At 49.2% G+C, this 22,870-nt stretch overlaps 1 protein-coding gene across 4 annotated transcripts in view; it reads left to right on the forward strand.

Moving 5' to 3' along the window:
• The window catches only part of MAD1L1 (mitotic arrest deficient 1 like 1), a 349,790-nt gene extending 327,626 nt beyond the window's left edge, over positions 1-22,164 (forward strand). For all 4 annotated transcript variants that reach the window (XM_035339410.1, XM_035339411.1, XM_035339412.1 and 1 more), the window contains one exon: positions 21,563-22,164. In XM_035339410.1, coding sequence (XP_035195301.1) covers positions 21,563-21,721 — 159 coding nt within the window. In that variant the 3' untranslated portion in view covers positions 21,722-22,164. The remainder of the gene's footprint in view (positions 1-21,562) is intronic.
• The last annotated feature ends 706 nt before the right edge of the window (positions 22,165-22,870 follow it).

Below are 22,870 nucleotides of genomic sequence, written 5' to 3' on the forward strand. Positions count from 1 at the left end.
TCGCCCATCAGAGGCTGTTTGGAGGCTGGAGTGGCATGCTGCTCTTTTCACCTTGACAGCGCTCTTGTAGAGGGACCATTAGCATGGGTGGCAAGTCAGCAGGAAATAAAATTGCCCTGCCCTTAACAAGCTGCCCCCACCTGACCTTCAAGACGTTATTTTGTTTCCTGGATGTTTTAAATTAAGTGGTATTTCAGCAAAGGTGGTTCCATATAAATTGGTTGGGAAAATGTTTCCCTGAGCTGCACACGTCCAGCTGTTGCCTTTAGCTCACCAGGGCCACATCTTCTTTGTGCCCCTTGCCTTTGTTTGCCAGCACAGATTTCTTTCAGATACTGCATTTTCTCCTGTTGTTTTTTTTTCCCACTCCTCCCCTCTCTGCAGCATGAGAACACAGGGCAGCTTCCTTTTGCAGGCATCCCCTGCACAAAGCTTAGTTCTAGTCTATTTTATTGGTGTGGATAACCGGGACCCAAGGCAGGGGTCGTCAGGAGGGAGCTACGCCTAGGAGATGTTTGAGCAAGTCCATGGGACATGTTCCCTGCTGTATCTGTTTCTGTATCTGGAGTTCATCCTCTAACAGTAACTCCGAGGCCACATACAGGAACGTTTCCACAGGCTGCAGAGAGAAATAATTTGTGGTTTCTTCTTCGTCATCCAGCGGAGTGAATATCCCTGGGGTCTTACTGGCATTTTTCTAAAGGCTGCTTTACAGGAAAGCGTTTGTAGAAAAATTATCTGCCTCATTGTTATTCATGCCAAAATGTTGGGGCAACCTTCCTTGCCTTCAACTGCGCAGCTAATCACAGTGTGGGGCTGTGCTCGCAGCGTTAGCTGCTCACCGTCATTTGTCAAAGATTAAAAAATAACAATTGGCATTCAGGAAATCAGTGCAGCTAGTGAAGTCAGAGCCTCAGACACAGCAGAGGTCTACATGGCTCATGGAAGAAGCCATACAAGCGAGAACAGCCATGCTCCCTGTCCTGCTCCGATCCCACCGGTGACACTGGTGGAAGAAATGAGAGTGCCGCATTCCTCCGGTCTGTACGCCGGGAGATACCGAACCCATCAATAAGCAGTGGAAAACAAGGAGGGTGCATGTTCAGAAGCACTTCAGGCCTTGGGCTAAGTATTTCTAGAGAATTTGCTAGGAACAAAAATCTAATTGAAATCAATGGCAGCGTATCTGCTATTTAATGGCAAACCAATACAGCGTGGCATTTGGGTACAGGCTGTTCTCACCTGCCTCTGCGCTAAGCAGACAAGCTGCTGTGAGCTGATCGGGCTGAGAGGAGTGCGTGTGAATTACAGCCTCCAGCCGGGAGGCGCAGGTCCCACCGGCTATGCCTACAGCCGAGCAAAAAGGCTGCGACCACCTGGCTGGCCCGGACTAGGGGAGAGATGCTAACAGCCCCTTCTGGTGCCTAGCAGCAGCAGCAGCGGTGTGTGCAGGAGGAAAGAAGGGCTGTTCATCTCCCAAAAGAAGGGCTGTTCCTCTCCCAGATGGATAAGGCACTTCCACAGAAACTGAGGTTGAATTTTCTGGCAGACCCTTGCACTGCACCTCTGCGATGTCCGGGCTGAGCTGGAGCCAGCTGTTTTCCACCCAAGCCCTTACTTACTCCAGCTCTCAGCTGTTTGAGTGATGGCTGAGCTCATCTTTAACATAGATGTAGGGCTGGGTGTCAACGTGCTGTTGAGAATGAGTTGTGGGCATCTCACGGGCTCTCTCAATCTGACGTTATTGCTGCATTAGAAGGAAAAAAAAGAGGATAAAAATCTGCAGCAGGCCTGGCAGGTAAATCCTTGCGAGAAAGAGCAGTTGTCCATCGCGCCCTGGTTGTTATGAATGTGAACTGAATGTTTTGGGGGTTGTGCTGCCAGCACTTCGGACCAGCCAGGGCTGGGGCCACAGACGGGGACAGGCAGGCTTAGATGGTGTCCTGGTGTTGGTGGCTGTGCAATTCCAGCTCTATCTCTGCATGGTGCCCTGCCGAGACAGGAGGTTGAGGGTGACGGCAGAGGTGAAGCAGGGCTGCAGTGCTTTGGAGGACAGTCCTCTGGCAAGCGAGGCCAGAAGCAGGCTGGTGGGCAGAATACATGCGATGAGGTGACTGCTTCTGCACCAGCAAGTCCGTGTTATGGCCAGTGTTTGGCACTGCAGACATATGGAGAAGGTCCACACATCAGAGTTAGCTTCAGGTGCAGCTGATGCTTTCAGGACATCTGTTTGCTCAGCTGAGCCCAATTCTGGGAAGGCGGTCATCCTATTTGCCACCAACCTGTGCAGCTCTTTCTTTGGACCTTGAAAAATTGTCCAGGGTTTGGGTTTTCACTTCTGTAATGCCTGCTGGCAAGCTCGGACAGGAAAAGGTGCTTGAGTCCAGACTGCACTAAATTCTGAATGAATCAATGAGTTGATTTGCTTTCCTGTCTTGTTCCAGCCATCGAGATTTTGCAGATCCCACAGCCAAATGAAGGGTCAGTGCAGTGATGGTGAGGGATAAGCTGGGACACCGTGCTGCCAGTGTTAGTATTCAGGTGGAGTCGTGCAAGATCAGGACTCTAATCTCTTGTTCGCGGGATTCAACTGTTGTAGGGTATCAGCGAATCAAGGTGACCTCTAAAGCAGAGAGGCCCCTTGGGACTCTCAGCGGCTCCAAAGGCAGAGAGCGGTGGTGGTGCACAGCAGAGCCGCGTGTCAGCGTGCCCATCCTGCGACCGGGCATCAGCCAGGGGAGGTCCCGTAAGTCCATGAGGCTTTAGGAAGGAGGGAGAGGGGAAGCTCTGACTTATTTGTACTATCAGTAAAAATCTGCTGTTGTTTGTGCTCTGCTGCTGTTCTTCTGGGACCCTCTGATGGAGCAGGAGCAACTCTTTCCTAGATACTTTTTGGCAGCTCCCCTTGCAGCATGGCTGTTGTTGCTCTTAGTCTTCTCACTCTGAAATGCCCTCACTGTTGTCCTGGATTTCCCTGGGAGAAGTTCCTCGTTTCTCCCCATGCTTAACAGGAGTGTCAGCATCCACATGATTTCTCACGACTCCGAGACTGCCTTCCGCCGGGAACCTGCCTGCACCAAAGTCCCTGGCACAGTTTGAGCTGCAGTTTTGTCTGATCCTTTTAAGAGCTGGGAATGGCTGTTTTGATGTCTCATATCTATGAACATGAAAGGCTCCTTTCCCTCTAACTGTGCATTGGGCAGGGCGATGCCTGTCTCTCCTAATCAAAAATGTAATCAAAGATCTCACTTCTCGTAAAAAATGTATTAAAAAGAAGAAATGATGCGGCGTATTTCTATTGGCTTCGCTGCTGGTTTGCTCTGGTTTCTACTTCTGTGCTGCTCCCTCCTGCCTTCCACAAAAGAACCCCTACCTTCGCTTTCCCCATGTCTTGAGAGGTTTAATTGCAAAATGTTGAGCTTTGAAAACAACAAAAAAAAATCATTGTATTTGATTCAAGCGAAATATCGATTGTCCTTGAGTTCCCGCACCGCAGATATCGGCGGCGTTTTGTCAGCGCAAGGAGCGAGTAAAAAGATCACAGCAAGGAATAAATATTCCAAGTGGAAGGAGAAGAAGCTGAGCCAGGAAAATAGCGGTGCCCCATGCCTCCCTCTCCCACAGCTGCTTCTTAATAAATGGTCTGTTGACCTGATGTTAACGTTTCCAGTTTACAGTAAGCAGCATTTCCCTTAAACAAGATCCTGATAAAGCGAAGCGAGGGAATAGAGGGGGTGGAGAGCAGATTTGCAAAACATGCTGGAGTGAGAAAGTCAGAACATACCGTGTGTGTCTCGGGAGTGGGAACATGCCTCAGTGTGTGAATAAATATATAATGTATAGACATATGCTCTCTCTTCTCAGAACCGGAGCTTTTTGAGGAGTCCCAGACTGCGCTGCTTTCGGCAGCGTGGCAGCGGAAAAGGAAGCGCGCGTGCGTGGAGCCTGGCGGACACGGGTGCTGGAGGGATGGGAGGCCAGCAGTTCGGAGGGAGCATCCTCGTGCCCTGGAAATGAGAGAGGTGACAGAGAGGGTGCTCAGGTGTTACTCGGGCCAGTGTACAGAAAGCAAATGGCCTGTCTGGAGAGACACAATGCATTTGGGTCTGCTCATTTTCAGCTCACAGACAAGGGCTAATCCTCAGCTAATGGAGATCAGATTTTCATACAAATTCAGATGAGAAGAAAGAGCAAGGGAAGAGGAATCAGATAAGTGTTAGCACACAGTTATTTGTTAAATGGATTTTTTATTGTTTTCCATGAAGCCTGCACAGAGCTGTTGTCCTCTTTTTAATTCCTCTCCTAGCATTTGTTCCCTTTTTCACTGCCTCCACAATTTTCCCATTCAAGCCGAAAAAGCCACCTCCAAAAGACCAGTGTAACATTCACAGAAAATATTAGCAGCAGTGATTTCAATATTCAAATGGACATAATATTTAGTAATAGACTGGGAGTTGTATAAATAGAGTATGAATGCCTGGTAATGAATCATATCAATAATTTTCACATACAAACTGTGCCTTACATTTCTCAAAGGGCTTTACAAATACCAATTGATTCTCACAGCATGCCTGCTTGGTGGAGGAGTTGTTATTAGTTCCAGCGGAGGGTGAGGATATTGAGATGCAGAGAAATGATGCTACTTGTGTAGTTCATGCTGGGCCCCAAAGTGAGGGATACAGGCAGAAGCTCCTGACTCCCAGGCCTTAGTGCTGGGTCTGTACGGCTCCCTGTGCTTTCTCTGGCTGGAAGTGGTGGTCCCCGTGGATGGGAGCATGGGGAGGATGGGCTTTGGTACCCTGGAGCTGAAGAGAGATGGGTAAAGGAAGGAGCAATGCACAGCAAGTGGCAGAACTGCTCTTAATGAGCTTAAAGTACAGCAATGTAGTCAGCAGTGGCTCAGCAGTAGCACCTGTGCCCCATGAAGGTGGGGGCTTGGCTGTTTTTTTTTTGTTGTTGTTGTTGTTGTTTGTTTGTTTGTTTTAATTTTTATTAGGAAAACCTGGTTTTCCATGCAGGAAAGCAGCAGCTAAAGAGACACTTCTGAAAGAGAAGGGCATCTTGAGTCCAGCTGTGCTTTGTCACTCTCACCCGCCTCAGTCAAGGAGGATGACAGCTGAGGAGTCCCTGAAATAGTGGAACGCTCCCTTTCCTCGTGTAGCATCCTACTCAGCATTCACCACATTGCCCATCTCGATTTTACTATTGCCCTTCGTAATTCTGCAGTAAATTGTTCCAGTCTTTAATGTCTCTCCTGGTGACCCAAGGATGCAGTCAGTGATGGAGATCTTCTTCAGAGGAAAGAGGCAGGTTACACAGCACATGCCTCAAACAAAGGAAACCTAATTTATCTTTCACCCTTGTGTCATACTGAATTCACCAAGGCTGGCTTGCTGCTCAGGGGAAGAGGACACGCTTTCAACTTGTATAAGAATATGATATGGTACTTCTAGCCTTTCTTTTAAAAAAAACACATTTTATTTTGACATCTTACTTGCTGTTTTGAATGACACTGTGCGCTGAGAAGTTGTCTTTAAGCTGGCCATAGTGGCACTTGGCTTTTTATTCTGAGAGGTTACATCACTCCGAACCCATCAGCGTGTTAAGAGTCCTTTAAATTGGCAGAACAACGCGCACTGCCCTGCCCTCAGCTGTGCTGAATTTCTTCTGCCATAGTGTTGCTCAATGACCCAAATTTCACAGGTCTTCTCCACACTCCTGACCCACCAGAGTCATTCTCCTATCTCACAAGTTCTGTCTTCGAAGCTACAAACTGTTGGGCTGGGACTATGGATTCTTGTCCTCACATTGATGCTTTCCCCCCAGACCTCCACGGAGGCTGGTGCCAAGGGTGGACGGTTCATCCAAACTCCTTGGAGCTGAAAGGCAAAGGAGGGACGAGGAACCCAAGGTAATACGTTTCCAAAACCTAATTGCTGAGCCCGAGCCCTGGTTCGGCAAACTCCCTCAGTTCTTCATAAAGGGCACAAAGGTGGAAGGTGGCAATCGGGGATCCACAGCTCAGGAGTTGGATTTTGCACCTTGGGCCTGTGGCCATTGGAAAGAGCAGGAGCATTCCTCAGCGCCATCCCACAGAGACAGGTTTTAACTGTCACGCTTTAAGGACTGTTCTGACAAGCTTATTGAGCAACTTTATTGACTTGTTTTCCAGATGAGACTTGGGTACATTTATTGTTTAACATCTTTTTGTTCCTACCTCCTTATCAACTTATAATTTACCTTTCACTGCCCAGTTTCTGAGATACTTCAATATTCTTTTGTGATGATCTTTATCTGAAGATTTTTGATAGTTATTCTAAATTGCATTTGCAGTTTCATTAAGTCTTTCAAAGATGAATGTGTATATTAGTGTCAGGAGGACCTTCTACACATAAGCTGTGCTCTTCCAGACAGATTATCCTATATTCCTCTGGACTCTACCTCAGGTATTTTGGTCCATGAACTGAGCCTAGTATGTTTAGGGACTAGATTTTTTTTCTTCTTCTTAAGAAAAAGAAAGGAAAAAGAAAACATAGCAACGACAGCATGGCAACAGCAGCTGCTGCACAAAAGAAAAATAGGCAAACAGACTTCCGAAACATACATTCACTGTTAAGCTATTTTTACTGGTTGGTGAGTATGTGGGAGTATTATAACAAAATAAGTGAGAAAATAGCTTACAAATAATTCATAAGAAACTTTAGATGAGAACATACCTAAATGACTTCAGCCTCCCAGCTAGCCCTGGCGGTGCATGAGCCTCCACATGCACAAATGTAAAGGTCACCTCTCATCCACGCTATTTATACATTGTGAATTCCTTCATAGAAACCTATATAAAATCCCATGCAAGGAACAACGTCAGTGGAGCGCAGAGGTTAGATAACCAGGCACTGAAAAGTAGAGAATTGTGTGTCCCTGCACAGCAGCTTAAGGACAAATCCATCTCATGGCAGCCTCTCTTTGCACCTTAGCAGAAGAGCTTGCCCAGCCGTGTGTGTGCGGAGGGGCCCAGCAGCCTGGATGTTCCTCGAGGAGTTTCAGGAGCTGTACGTGACTCCCGGGCACTTTACATCACTTCTCTGGGGACCTGTTTCCCCATCCACCTTCTCTCTGCCTTGAGCACGTGGGCAGGAACTCCAGCACAAGCACTTGGAGCAGAGCTCAGCCACAGGTGGGGCCACGTCTCTTCTGCAAAGTGACAAAAGGAGCTCGATTAGCACCTCCCTGACCAGCCTGAGAAATGTTTAACCTCACCATCCCCTCCCCGAGATGTCTCCCAGAGCAGTAAACTGAAGGAAGTCTTTAATTAAATTAAAAATAACTCACCAAGAATCTGGGAGAAGCAGGCTCAAAACTGCCGAACTTCTTTACAGTTGCAGCCCGATCCTTGCTCTGTGTGAACCCATTTGTCTGCTCCGATGTGCTCCACGGGAGACTGAAGGCAAACACAGCCTCTAAAGTCTCCTCCACAATCCTGGTGTTTTTATTGGCACTGAGAGAAACACAGCTCAGACCTCCGCAGCCAAAGCTAGATTCAGTTGCCTTTAGAAACAACACAAATCTGTTTTTCTGCTTAAATAAGGTCCTTTGCAGGGTCCTGTTGTGGGAACAACGAGTCAGCTTGCCCTGAATGGAGCAGTCACGAGGATGAATGGGCTGGTTGTTGGGCTGCAGCAGCCCTGAGCACACTGCAGTGCCCGTACTGCGGCAGGCTGAGCGGGGACCGTGCCCACCAGCGCCGCAGCTGCCTCCGGGCACGCAGCACGACCCCGCTGCGGGCTTCGTCGTGGCCATCCCTCTTCTGCACCCTTAGGAGCAGTTTACAATCTATTTATTGCAAAACGCTATTCAGCCCACATCTCACACGTGGCCTTTCAGCCCTGTGGTTTGAGAAAGCTCTGCCTGCTGCAGCACACGGGGCCTGAGCCGAGTCCGTGCATGGCTCTGCGCTGCCTTGCAAGAGGAGGGAGCCCCTTTCCTGTCTCCCAGGCTATGCCAGTGCTTTTCTGCCCTTCCGAGGTGTGACAAGGAATGATAAAGATTTTAGTTGTCCTTCTTAGAGACGTACCTCTCCTTGGAAGTGTGGTGCATAAGTCATGGGGAAGGAGCCTGGTGAAGCTCTCCAGAGCACATCAGGAATGAGGAAGCAGCCGCTAAAGTGGTTTGGTTCCCTCTAAGGCTTTTTGCAAACCAAGTCGAAAACAAGCAAGTGAAATGCGATGCTTAGAAGCACTTTGTAAGATTCTTTCTGGTTTTAAATTGCTTCGTTTGAACATCTTTGTCTATGAAGCCTCCAAGGAAACTCAGCCTCTTGTTTTTCCATCTGTGTCTTCTGCTTTCTGTGTGTTTTTTTCCACAAGAGAGCGCGCATATCTGATGTATATTTATATCTGCACAACTGCACGTAGCTTGAATTGTAAACTACAGACTGGTTGCACCGGACAGAGGTCAGCGATCTGCAATAAACCCACCAGCTTAGTTGGGATGTGCTGCGTTTTAAAGCATTCACTGTGTGCTTAGATCCTTTCCTGTGGCCTTCTGTAACATCTGAATATACACCAGCCCTTTCTGCAGTGTATTTAGAGTACAAATAGCCTGGATGCAAGGTACTTGAGGAAATACGTCTTGACTCCTTTGCTGTTTTGTTTGTATTTTTTGTTTGTGGAAACAATTCTCAGGAGCATTGTTAGGTGTATCATAGCAGGAACACCTCTGGGCGCGCTGGGGAATGTGTGAAAGCAGGTTTGGAGAGCTTTTATTTTCACGCCGTGTTTCAGTTCTGTAGTGATAAATGTTTTCTGGAGTGTAAACCTGCGGGCCTTCCCCTTGCAGGTCTCGCTCCTTGGAATGTAAAAAGGTTTTTACGTTTCAGGATTCTGCTTGCAGTAGGGTCGTGTCATTCTCAGCCAGTAACAGCAGTGATGGGCTGTGCTGCGAGCAGCACGAAGTGGGAACTGCTGCTGGCCTGAGCTGGAACCACTAGGCAGGTGGGATTACTGCAGGACCTAGGGCAGGGAGAAAAGGTAATGGCATAGCATGGAAAAAATGAGAGAGGAACGAATCTTTTAGGCAATTCTGCATTGGCAATTGACCAGTACAAGCCTGATATCCTCTACCAGAATTTTTCATGACATATTCTGGGCTGTGTGCTGGTAATTCCCATGTCCTTCAGCAGTCCAGCTGTGGACAGCTGGAAGAGCAGCGTTTGGAGTCTCCAGAAACGGCCTTAATTCAGGGCAGTTCTTGGTGTGGGGGAAGAAAAGCCGCGTTCACTCACCTTGCTGCAGCATCCTGGGTCTGCTGCTACCCCATCAGGTGGCAGCAGCCCCTGCAGGCACATGCCCAGCTTCAAAAGCCCCGTTTAGTTGAATGCCCAACCTGTGTGTGTTCCTTCCAGCCAGACGCAGAGCATCCTGCGGGGTGGATGAATGTTAGACAGGGACTTTGCTGCAGCATTGTAACCACAGACAGCCCGATTATTTCAAGTGGGACTCAGCCAATATGTTCAGACTTGATTAAGAACTTTTTGATAAGAAGCATTTGTAGCTAGGGGTTGGCTCCAGCATTGGTTATTTACATCGGGGTGGGGGGAGATAAAGTCTTTTATTAGTTTTGCTGTTTAAATATTTTGGCTCTCCATTCCAATATTGTGGCAAGAAGGAGCCATATGTGTTCCTAGAAAGAGAGCCTTGTACAGCCGTTAATCAGGAGAGGATCTATTAATGTATTAACATTTCAGAATAATGAGCAAAAACAGCATGCACTGGAGAGACTAACACATATCTTTAGTCTGCGGCTTTCAAATGTTTGGAAAATGCTATATTCCTCCATCTTTCTGAAGCTGATTTTCTGCCAAAAGAAGTTCTCTTCTGTTGTTAATTTTAGAAAGGTTAAATCCATTTACAAAAGCAAACATAAGCACGGAGCGATGAAAACCAGGAGGACGTGGGGACCAGCAGGCTCCCAGGCTGCAGAGGTCACCGTGGAAGCTGGTCTGGCAGGGAAACGTGTAGGCACGTCCTTTCCTTAACACTGGGCAGACAAGGGGATGTGTTTGGAGAAGATATGAAGCCCAAAGGGCTCTGTCACCTTTGCAGTGCAATTCCCCACCACATCCCTTCTCCAGAAGGCAATGGATTCTGTATGTGTACGTTTGCAGTTTGCTGTTGGGCTTTAGGGAGGATTGACGAAAGGCTTGGCACAGGGAAAGGGCAAATTTTAAAGAGCTCGAGAGTGGGAGAGATTGCTGGTTGAGCAGCTTGGTTGCCTCGAGGTCATTGCTAATTAGCTGCATCTTGCCTAAAGAAGTGAGCGTTACATTTTAATGCTGCTCTGAAAGGCAATCATGCTGTCTTCCTTTTGCATCCCATGCTATTGCCAGCTTTGCTGTGGCATCTGGAGCAAGCTGCACGAGGGAAGGAAGAAAGCCCTCTTAAAGGATGCGGAAAGATGCTGAAGTGGTAGCAGAGCTCAGATGAGAGAGGCTGGAGCATGACAGCTGTTATTGGATCATGCAAAAAGCCTGCCAGCAAAAATGCATCAATTTGTGTGATATCCGGGTGTCGTCTTCTGTTTTCATAATTGCATACATGGTGTCTGCATAAATCTCTTCCCCCCCTGCACCTCCAGCGCGAGGAGCTGCCTGGTGGATGGCAGCATGTCAGTGGGCGAGCGGCGGCAGGAAGAGACAATCAGTCGGATGTGTGTCAGCCGGGGAGGGCCCCAGGCACATCCCTCCGAGGTTGCTCGAACACGGCGCATTCACTAACTAGAAGACCTCTCCTTTTCCCCACGGGAAGAGCAGCATGTTCATCCAGACACGAGAACCAGCGGTGCTGTCTTGCCATGTTCTTCAGGAGTTTAGTGCCAAATGACAGCACAGGAGGCTACAGCAGAAGCTTTCAGCAAATGCGTTGTAGCCCAAAGGTCTGAGGGGCTCCTAAGGGACACACTAGAATTTCTTCTCCTTTCTCACTGAATACTGAAACCTTCCTGTTCCTTCGCCATTCAGCTGCAACCTTTGTCTCTTCAGGTGTGGGCTTCCTCCTTGCGGTGGGATCAGCATTGTCTGCATGAGGAGAGAGGCGGCCTGGGATTCTTTGTTGGACACTGGGTTTCCTTTTACAACACTGGGTTTCCTTTTACAACCCCAATTCCTGAAAGCAAAATACACTTGGTTTGCACAGCCCAACTGGTTGGTTTCCTTACTACCTCACTCTTTATTTTTTCCTGTCCATGGACGACCAATTTGGTTGAGCCTCTCCACAAATGCAGCTACCAGTACCACCAGCTTTATGCACTCAAAAGTCTTGAAGTTGAGATAGAAATGGTGAGATTTTTGAAGTGATAACATTGTCTTTGTAGCATAAATCTTGACTTCTAGCTATAGAAGCTGTCCGAGAAATGTGCTTTCCCACAGTGGGTTAGTGAGGGTTAAAACTCAGTCTTGAAGACGCAGGAAAGAAGTGGTGTGTGTTCAGACAGAACCGACTTTCCTTTCCTTCTTAGACTTCCTGGGTAGTGACAACTCTTGATCACTTTAGTCCTGTTGACAGTGGTGCTAATGACAGCGATTGCAAATGAAGAAAAATGAAGAAACTGTGAGCCAGCAAGAGAAATAAAAGCATCCTCCTCAGCTCGCACTAAGATCGTGAAATTTGGTTATTGGTGTTGCAACAGCAAGTAACGTTATTTTCAAAGCCAACACTTAAAATTCCACTTCGGCAGGTCACAATTATGAGTGAGTCACACAGTCTGATAGGAAGGAGTAATTATTGACCAGTTCTTGCTCCTGGTAGAGCGGTGGCTTTAGTCTCCCTGCCCGTAATGCCGCGCGCTGGCTCTGCACACGGGTGACTAACGCGTTGCCGATTTCCTTGAGGTAGGGTTTTATCCTGCATTGTAGCCCTGGGTGCCAGACTATGACAAACAAGAACTAGAAGAGGGTAATGAATAAACATGGTGAGAACTTCAGCTGTAATCTGCCATCAGGTCCATCTGTTACTCCTTCCCCCACAAGCCTTGCAAACTCAATGAGCCAGGGACAGGCACGCTCCATGCACTGGCCCATCCTACAGCCACATATCTAGGGTCTAATTGTCGGGTGGACAGTCAGTTTATCCCTGATGGTCTCTTGAGCCATTATTGGTCATAAGGTCTTGTTCAGTTCTTCAGCCTTCCATCCACCCTGCTTGAGACAGGACTTCCAGAAGGATGCCAAGAAACGAGGATTAATCACCCGCCGGTGCCTGCTGTATCGCCAAGTAGCAGTCGCTGCAGTGAGACGTGTGTGTAAGCTGCTCGGCTAACCACCCCAGCCTCCCTCCCTCCCCCGGCACACACTCACCCTCCATCTCCTGCAAAACTAGGTGCCCAGCTCCCAAAAGAGGGTGCTGGGGGCTTGTTTTCCAGTTGGCAGCCAGCGAATCCCAAAGCCTCTATGGCCGATTCGCACCTGTGCCATGTGCAAGCCCTTCGGCTGGGGCGCGCGGTGGTTTTTCCAGCTTATTTGTTTGAATCCCAGGATAGGAAAGCAGAGGCCCTGGCAGGAGCACGGTGCAGAAGCAGCGAAGCAGAGGAACGGCACGTGTCTGGTGTGACTCAGTGAGCAGGGAAGGCTCCAGCAAGTTCTGCCTGTTGGTGAGCACTGGTTTGCTCTGGGGAGCAGATGCCCATCTCCCAGGCAACCGGGCAGCTTACAAAAAGCTGCCATCAAAACTCCCCGTGGTTCCAGCTGTCCCTCGTCACTGCAGGATTTTGCAAACTTTGCTGCTCATGTTCTCGTACAGATCTCATGCTCACAGCTGCAGCTCCCAAGAAGTGGAGTCTCTCCCCACTTTGGGAAGTAGGCCATCTGAATTAAAGCCCACACAGATGATTTTCTTCCATTTCTGCCATCGGAGCTTCGTTCTCATGTTCCAGAAACCCCATGTTCTCAGTTCTCTGCTCCACCATTGCTTTCAGCTCTCTTCCCAGCAGGGGAGATGGAGAAGAACGTGACAAGCAACTTCACTGGTTAGTGAGATGAGTGCCTTCCAAAATAGGGACTCCCGTGCATGGGGTTCATTTCCCAGTCTCTGGTGTATCCCTCAAGTTGTCTGTCTGCTCCTGGCTCTCCTGGGAGAGAAGTCTGGGACCTGGCTTGAGTCGCACCCACTTTTCCCTTTGCACCAAGCCACCGTGCTCATCAGGGCCAGCTACAGACCAGAAACTGCCTCTGGATGGTAGGGCTGCAAGGCAATGTGAGGCTGCGATTTGGCTGGGAAAAGAGAGCTTAAATAACACCCAGTCCCTAGCATCGCAGGCTACAACTGCAGAATCATTTCAGAGAAAGTAACAGGAGATTTTTCTCTTCCTAATTTATGTCTATCCCGCATATGGCTTCTGTGGAGCCGCTAATGTTACAGACAGATGGGTTGGCATTTTACTAGACAGAACACATGGGCTGGATGTTGTTAATGCTTGTTAGCTACTCACTCTGCAGCTTGACCAATCCAACGTGGTCACCTCGCAGATGGCTGGAAAGCTGCAGCCTGGGTGCCGCAGCCATCCAGCTCCGCAGCACTTGGTTGTGGCAGCAGTTGTGATAATGTGCCCCTGCGAAGGGCTTCGCTGTAGGTCAGAGGTACTGCGCCTATGGCTGGGGGATCGTCACATCTTCCCCATATGTAAAGGAGAGGCACCAATTTGTAAAGACCCTGAGCTTTCCCGTGAGGTATTGGCTTTAAAGGCTTCATTTCCTAGTTTGGATTTTTATAGGATGGCGTTAGGAGATTGCTGTGAGCCCTCTGCCTTGCCCCCATCTACACTCCATTGCGGTTGACGTTTATAAACACCCCCTATTTGGCTGTGAATGGTATTTAACAGTCCAGAGGCCTGTTAAAAAGTTGTAATTTAGGCTCTCAAGCTCTGACTGTAGCCTAGGTCTGTATTGGCTCCGAGTGGACATCCAGTGCAATTTTCCCTTCCCTGTGCCATGAACGCGCTGTCATTTACTCTCGCTGGTCTCGTATTCAGCTGAACCATTTCTAGGTACTCCAGCAAATCTCCACGGGGTGAATGTGCTTGATAGCTGGCGTGGCGATGCCCATCAGAACCTGGGGATGGATCATTTACGTTCCCCTCTTCCCTCTCTGACAATGCTGATGTTCAATTCACAGCGTAATGGTGGGAGCCTGAGTGCATCCTACAGATGAGACGGGGAATTTGGGTTTCTCTTCTTGTCCTTTAAAACTCTGAAAGCACTTTCGGAAAATGCAGGGGTATTAATCCACACCGAGCAGTAGTTCTTCAAACCTACGATTTAAATTGGATATATTTGTCTCTGTCTGTCCTGAACTGTTGAGTAACATTAATGCACCCTGATAATAGCTGTCACATTTTACCCCGGGGGTTGCTCCTCAGTGCTAGGTGAAAGCACAACAGTTCAAAGACCTGTCTTTCAGGATGAAAAGCTCTATAGGAATATTCAGATATAAAATAGTAATAGTATGAACCAAAAAAAAATAAAATGCGCTTCCCTTATTTTAAAGCCTTTGATCTTATTTTTATGGCATCACATTTGACAGTCTAAAGGGCATTAACCTGTGGGAGAAACCCTTTGAGAAGATGCTGACTTGCCCTCCGCTGCACAGAGCACCTTCCCCCGGGACGAATACCAACCGTTTTTCCCCGTCGAGAGAGGAGCAGGTACTTCAGTGCGTGGCTGTGCTCATTTTTACATTTTTCTTTTTTTTACGTTGGGTGCAGGGTAGCTCTCGTACATCAAAACGTAGCTGTAGGGATAAACTCCCTGCGCTGTGTTTCTTCGGTGCTGAGCTGGTGAGACAACCCGGACCCCACCACTTCTGTCACCGCGTGTAGTGCCTGGGTTGTGCTCCTGATTAAAATGGAAGTATGTGAGGTGACCTCTTGTGCCGAAGACATTGCGGGGTTGTGGTTCATCTCAGTGTTGAATAATAAGAAAGAGAAAGGAAATGTTTGCTATAAATCTCAGCGCACGCAGGGCTGTTTCTCACTTATCCCACCCCAGCTTTCAATTTTCTTCTTGGCATTGCCAGGCACTTGCTTTTCTTTGCTCAGCAGCTAAAAGCAGCTTTTTCATTACATTTCCTGGAAGGCCCTTTACAGGCATCCATCCCTCTCTGCCTCATAAATTCACTTTATGTAGCAAGCTGGCAGCACAGAGGTCAGAGGTCTTGGCAAGAAGCAATTATTATAAAGAAGTGCTCTTCCTCTTTTGGGTTACAAAGAGGATGTTACAGGGGGAGAAACTTCACAGCAGACAAGGAATGGTCATTTGTGAAAGGCAGATGACTTGACTGATGCCAAGCTGAGCATCCTGTAAGAGCTGCATTGGGAAGGCCAACCTGTGAGGCCAGCAGAAACCTGCCCACTGCCACAGAAAAAGGGAGAAGGAAACCAGTAAACAGTTTGCTAAATAACCTCATAAATATTTCAAGGCGTAAGCACATCTTGTGGTACAATTTGTTTTTTGTTTTTTTAATATTTCTCTAATTTTAAATGAACAGCCTCTAATTAAAGTGATTTAGTGGCTACCTGGGGACCTGGTATTTGAGCGGCGCGCGATACTTAGGAGAGATTGATTGGCGAGGCGTAATTCAATTGGGGCATTTTGATAATGATATCATCACCCGAGAGAGCCAAGTTTGAGCAATTACACAGATCTCAAAGCCTCCTGTTTGGATTGCTCGAACTTCAGCAGGCACTTTCCATGTGTGCACACACACACGCGTGCACACACGCCTTCTCTTTGCTTTCCTGTCCATTGCACACCACAGAGCCCTCCCAGGGCAGCAGTGAAGAAGGCAAACACTATTTTTTCATAGGCAATGATGCGTATTTATACCAGTCTGTGTTCGAAAGTTGCACTTCCCACCAGGCTGCTGGCTCCCGGAGAGCAAACGCCGGGCATCCATCGGCAGCAGGAGCTCATTTGGAATGTGCTGGGCACTCGAGTGTTCTGGCCGGCTGCTCCGTGGGATCCCCCTGTGTGTGTGTGCCTGGCCGACGTGACCTGGAGCATCCTGGGGTCTCACCTTCGCTTTGGAGTTGTGCTTGGTGCCCGGCAGAGCCGTGGGGAGGCTGCTGGCCCCGCGCAGCGGCTGTGTGTGGGCAGGGCGGCCTTTGACATTTAGAAAAATCTCAGCGTCCGAAGCAAGAGGCAGAAACAAAAAGATTTTCTTGTTTAAAGGTCAGGGCAGGCGGCTTCGTAAAAGATGTTTTCAAATTGGTTTGTTGGGCCGTGACAGGGTTCACACAAATTAATGGGAGCCAAGGTAGGCGGTGGGTGGCGAGGGGCCGTCAGTACCACGAGGGTGCCCAACGCACTTGGAGGCGGAGGCTCTGCAGCACATTCAGTGATAGCACTGGGGAGGTTTTGAGAGGTGATCGGATGGCACAGCAGCCCCTGGGGACTTCTGCTGATGAGGGACGGTGCTGGGGAAGTGAGAGTGGAGTGGCCGTCCTGTAGGACAGGAGGTTCTGAGGGATTTGAGTGGTGAGGGCAAGCTGCACAAGGAGTCGGTCAGGTGAGGAGACGTGCGTGACCCGCAGGGAGGAGCTCTGGGGGATGTCTCAAGTGTGAAGCCGCATTGGGCCTTCCCTTGGCACACTCGGGGCCGTTTCCCTCATGTATTCAGAGCAGGGACCCAGCATAGAAAGTGACTTATGGAAGGAGCATAATGGATGAGAGATGGAGCCTGCACGATACATTCGCTGGGTAAATGTCACTGGGCAATGATTCACTTGCTCATTTTGACCCCTCATACATCTCAGACTTGAAAAGTTCTGTCTAGTGTAGGAATGGGTGAGCGGCATCTGCAAGGCAACAGCTTGAGTGTGCCAAAGGGCAGGAAGCCACCCTGACAGCCCTGCTGAAGCCTTGGATTTAACCCTTCCTTTAACCCCTCCTCACCCTCTGCACGTGTTTCAGCTGGGGTGCCCAAGCTGAGCCGTGCCTGGCACAAAGCTCCACCGTCCCCGTTTTCAGATCACCAGAATCCAATCGGGAAGTCCGCCTCCAGCCCCTTGGATGGGTGTGTTTAAAGATACAGGAGCTCGTGCTTGCATGGATTGCAACCCTGAATTTCATTTTCTTGATGTAGAAATCAGAGGTAGAATATGCACGCTGTGCTGAAATCTCAAGTTGTATTCTTTGATACTCTCAAAACCCTCTTCTCCCTTTTTCCAGTTTTACTCCTTGTTTTCTCATGATACCACATCCCCGTGTTAGCCATTTCCTTAGAGCATGCAAACATCCTCTTTCCAATCTTATTGCAAAGTCTGAAGACCCCCAGAACGCCAGGTTTTATGCTCAGCTAGTATTTTTCAAGAAGGATCCTTTGGATGACTACATTCACGCTGCATGGCAGTTTGTAGCTGATGGCAGTTTTTGAGCCAAAGTAGGGTCATTTGTTGTTTTTTTCTAGCTACTAAGATATGTTACACAGCAGAGGAAAGTAAATATATACAATAAATTGTAAAAAATGATGTCTCTAGTCCTGGGTGCACATGTGAACCGCACTAGCTTGTAAATGACCAAACAAGACACCGCCGACCTTCTGACACAGCCACCTCGCAGCTGGTAGGAGAAGGATAAGGAAATGCTGGGACTTGGCTTTTAGGGAGTGTTTCTGTGCAACAACACGGGGACAAAGATCCGTGTCGACAAAATCAGTGCAGCCAGAAGCCCTGCATGTGTTACAGCAAAGTGACAACTCTTGGGAGAGCCTCCTTCATGGGCTGTGCAGTGCACGACCTGCCGGCTGCAGGGGTGCCCAGCGCCCTACACATCGTCTGCTCCTTGCTGATGGGCCCTGCTGGAGAGAAGGACTTGCTTTCCCACCACACGGGTGTTTTTTTGAGACATTTATATGTGTATCTAAACTCTAAAGCCTTGAATAATTTACCGATTTCCAGGGTTAAAAGGAAGATTTATGATGTTTCCTTCTGGCAGGCAGCAGCTGATCTTGATTCTCCTGGAAAAGCTCTTGTACTAACAGCTCCTTTCTCCGAGCAGAGCCAGGAGCAGCTACTGCAAGCTGATGTCGCCATGTGGTAAATAGACCTGTCTCCTTCATGTTTTGCAATATAATGCAATCTGCCCACAGATCTGATCGCTCCGTGGAGTAGCACAGCCTGCGAGGAGAAAACAGGGTGGCACCCTTCAGATCTGGGGCAGGAGTCGCATCCCCCAGCAGAACCGAGTGAGCCGTAGCACAGGGCAAAGACTGATGGCCCCTGCTTTTCTAGAAGAGGTCCCAACAGGCCTTAAATCAGACTGAACTGGTAACGGGGCTTAGCGAAAGCCAGAGTCTTTTCCTTTTTGCAAGCATTTGAGATCTGAATAAAACATAAGATAGACCTGAATCTCAGTAGTTTAGTGAGCCTGGCAGATTTTTTCCCATTAATTAGAAGAAACCAATGCAGGTCTGTGTGACGAGTACCTGTGAGATGGTGTTCTGGTAGTGCTTTGGCATCCTGGGCATTTCCCAGATGGGCCTGGGAGGCTTTTGGCTTCATCTAGACTTGGAGTTCCCAGGGAGGCACCGCCGGGGTGAACGGTCATTGCGTTAGATGGAGCGTGGATGCGTCAGCTTTACCTTCTTGTCAGCAGGGGTTGTGGCCAGGAGTTTTCTTAGGGGGTTGAGATTATTATTTTTTTTCATTAAAAAATTGATTGAAAACGAGTAGAGGAAGTCCTAGCTATGAACTGTAAAGAGGAGAACTGTAGGGCCCTTACAGCTTTGTAAGGACATTTCAGTGTTATGTCTCGTAAAGCCAGCTTTTACACCTGGAGTCACAGGTACACTCTGCACTGATCCGAAACAGCATGAAACGACTGGAGCCTGCTGCGTTCATTCTGCAGAGCATCGCCTCCAGTGTCCTCTCCCTTGCCTTCCCTACATCCCCCTCCCTTCTCGTGGTTCCCCGCTCATCCCACGCGAGCTGCCCCCGCGCTTCCCTCTGCCTGCGGCTCGCCGCGGTACCAGGTAGCGTGCAGACTCTTGAGAAGAAATGCCATGAATTAATGGGAACGTATCGCTGTTATTTCTTATAATCACTTTATTTGTAAAGCACATGCTGCAAAGACACTCCTGCTGGTGAGCTCAAAGGCAACAAATCTATCTGTATATCCCAGTCTATTCTACGTTATGAACAGATGGGTGAAGGAAAAAAAAGGCAATAAAAACAAATATTAAGAACAGTAACAATGGTACCAATTTTAAAGCACTCCCAGAAAATAAGCAAGGTTCTAAATTTTTTTAAAAGCACTGCGAGATTGAACAAACCAAACTGCAAGTGCATCCATCCTCAAAGTTAGCATGTAAACATCTCCCGGCAGAGAAGGAATTGCCTTTTTTCCAAGTGGCTGCCTTCTCGCCTTGTTCTTGTTACCAAAGAGATCATAAGAAATCTGGGTGAAATGTCTGGGTTTTGAATGCTTTGGGGCTTTTGGATGATTTTTGTTGTTTTTTTTTTTCTCATTTCTGGGGAGGCCACAGTGGGCAGACGGTGCCTCTCTCGACTGTCCAACAACAGAGAGAAGGCACAGCCCCGCTGAACGCAGTGGGAAGTAACGCTCTTGTCTGAAGCACGTGTTTGTACCTCTAGCTTCCTCTGGTCATTATTCTGCTGCTTCTGCTGAAGGAGGAAACTTCACTTATGAAGAATAGCAGAGAGAAACGACCATTAATCTGGTATAAAAGAAATTATTCAAATGTAGCCTTCACTCGCGACGCCAGTGAGCTCAAAGTAGAGGGGAAATTTAAAACATTCATGTTCCTCTCTTTCTGAGAGCATAAAATAAAAGCAAATGGTCTGGCACTGGATGCTAGATTTCTTAAAGAACTTTAATTAATTAAACTAGTAAACCAATTAATGGATTTGCTTGTAAATTCTTAGAAAATTAATTTTGTGCCCAAAGAGTGTTTTAAAGCTGCTAAGGAGGCAGTGTGTACTTCGTGCAGAGACTGAATTCCCAATCCAGTGAAGCCAATTCACTGCTGACTTTGGAGACGCAGGCGATGCGTTCATCATACCGGGACCTTCCTCTGAAACTGGTGCCTCCGTCAGCCGCACCCAGGGTGGATTTGCAAAACAAAGCCTGTGCTGCTTCCTTGGCACCCGGCCCACGGACCAGCTCAGAGCTTCCCCACAGCCTCTGCTTTTACCTGGGTTGCAGATGTGCATCCCTGTCCGTGCCACCGATGGCCCCGCTCCTCGTGAGCCTCTTTAACCCGATGCGGTGGTGCACTGGGGTGCAGCAAGCAAGCAGGGGAGCCACGGGCAGCAGCGGATTAAGGCACTCAACATCCTTTGGAGTCGCTGCAAAACAACCAAGATGAAGTGGAGGAGATTTAAACACAAGCTAATTTACTTTCCCACACTGAAACCTTGTTTAGATTCCCTCCCTGGCTCAGGGGTGACAGGGGCATCCTTGGTACCTTGCGCTCTTTGCAATCAGAACTGACACATACACGAAAAGTTCATCATCAGATGTGTCCAGGCTCCTGAAAACACGAAACCAGGAACAAATGGGTTCCCTGGGGCCCTCAGCGATTAGCACTTCCCTTCTCTCCCAGCAGGTAAAGTGCTGTTTTCCCTTCATGTGGCAATCCCTGCTCTGGTTCCTGGTATCTTTTTTGGGGCAGGGGCTGCCCCGCTGCCGCTGCCCCTGGGGGACACTGGCTCTGCCAGGCACCGACTGCGAGGGGAAGCAGAGCTGCAGAGCAATTAGGAGTGGGAACATTTTGAAGAGGAAAATGGCAGGGGGGAAACATTAGCATTTGTACTGTGATGTTTTTGCTGTTTATTAATAAACAAGCAGCTTTCGTGCCTCCGGAGGCAGGAGAGGCTTCAAGCATTCCTTCCTTCTCTTGCATTTAGCTTTTTTTTTTTTTTTTGCTTGCTTGTTTTATACGTTACAGGAGATTTGTAATGTCTTCCCACATGTTGAGCTCCCTCATTTTCATGTGAGCGTCTCTGGAATAATTCCTCTGGAGCTCTTGGCTGCGGGGCTGATTTAAACCTCCCAAACACGAGGGATGCGGGGCGGATCAGCAGCTGGCTGGGGAGGAATAGCACTGGGTGCCAACAGGCCCGCTTGCTCCTTCGGGAGTGGGAGGACTTCAGGAAGGAGTCTTTTTCCTAGGAAGCTCTTGTGTGTAGCTCCTGCCACCCGAGCCCGGGGTGGTGGTGACGGTGACACCACGGTGGTCACCCTGTGCTGGCAGCAGAGCCTGGTCCCCGTGCGGTTTCCAGGATGATGGAACTGCTCTGCTCCCCACCGCGCCGTTGTTTGTCGGGGAGGCTCACGCGGGGGTTTCTGCACGGAGACTTTGGAAAGGCAGAACTCAATAACAGCCCAATTAAAGCGTGCGCCGAGCACCTGCTCTGCGGCAGATAACATTGCCTTGATTACAGGCGGATCCGCACTGAAGGAGGCTGCGGAGCGATGGCTCTAGCTCTCCCCTGCGTGGTGGGAGGCGAATTAAAACCCCGCTGTATTAATGGGCTTGCTCTGCTTTCCCCTCAGGCCTCCAGCTCCTCTGGTGGAAAAATGCAGCTTCTGGAAACGGAGTTCTCGCGAACCATCCGGGAGCTCATCGACCTGCACCTGCTCCGCCAGGACAGCATCCCGGCCTTCCTCAGCGCCCTCACCCTCGACCTCTTCAGCCGCCAGACCATCACTTAGCTCGCCCCGATCCCGCCACGAGACAGGCCTGGAGCAGCTCCAGGCAGGATGGTGCCTCACCCTTGGTGTTCATGAGGTAGCAAGGACAAATTCTCCCCTCACACCCTTAATTCTTGGCGTTGGGTTGCTTCTGTTTTGCGGGAAACTCCTTATTCCCACTTCTTTCATGCTGACTCCCAGACCCCACCTTTTTCCCTGAAAAGCATCATTTCCCTCCTGGGGGTGGACAAGTCTAGCTCCGTGCCAGGGCTCTCCTGTGCCAAGGCCCACTCCCCACCTTTGAACTGTAAAATGCATCCGTAACTCCCCAGACAGTCTCAGCATCTCTCTGGGAAGGCAGTGGGAACTGCTGGTTGGAGGAGCCACCCTTTTCCCCAAAAGCATCCCCCAAATCCAGGCCCTGACAGAAAGACCAGTGTGGGCTTTGGGGGTGGCTGGTGCTTCCTGCCCCAAAGTTGGTCCCCTCCTGATGGGCTTGTTCCCTGAGGGCAGGGTTTGGGGAAGGATCAGCTGTGAGTAGCAGGTTCCTTTGGACACCTCCTGCTCTTGCACATAGCTCGTCACTCCGAGGGGGTGAAATTATTGTCAAGATGTCCAGTTATTGAGTCTCAGCCCCCAGAGTGCCAGCCCCTGCTCTGCCACCACTCAGCAGACAAGAACAAGCATAAATGGACTTCTGAAGACCCTACACCTCGTGTTGAGTCGTGTGCTTGGATGTCACCCACGTGTTTTTTTTCCTCCTGGAGACCCTGGGGCCCTTGGTTATCTCAGGAATGTGGAGGGTGGGAGGGAGCTGCTCAGGGTGTGCTCGCTGCTGCCTGCTGCCAGGCCGCGGGCACCCCCTCACCTGACCGGGGTGGCCCTCCTCCCACGGGAAGCTTCCACCCCCGGGGACACCCTGCAGTCTGACGTTTTGTGTTACAGTGGATACTTCTATCCTGATAATAAAGTGTCACTTCCCAAACTGGGTGTACGACTCCTTCATCGGGGAGGTGCGCCGCGCTCTCCCTGTGCGCTGCCACATGTGAAGCAGATAAGGAACCAGCTGCCGACGGGTTGATGCTGGCACTGCTCTGAGAAGGAAGGACATCGTTACTTCAGCTTTTCCAGGCAAGTCTCATTCATGCTGCAAAAAAGATTAGTTTGTTA

Source organism: Oxyura jamaicensis, chromosome 14 (genome assembly GCF_011077185.1).
Source record: "Oxyura jamaicensis isolate SHBP4307 breed ruddy duck chromosome 14, BPBGC_Ojam_1.0, whole genome shotgun sequence".
Taxonomy (NCBI): domain Eukaryota; kingdom Metazoa; phylum Chordata; class Aves; order Anseriformes; family Anatidae; genus Oxyura; species Oxyura jamaicensis.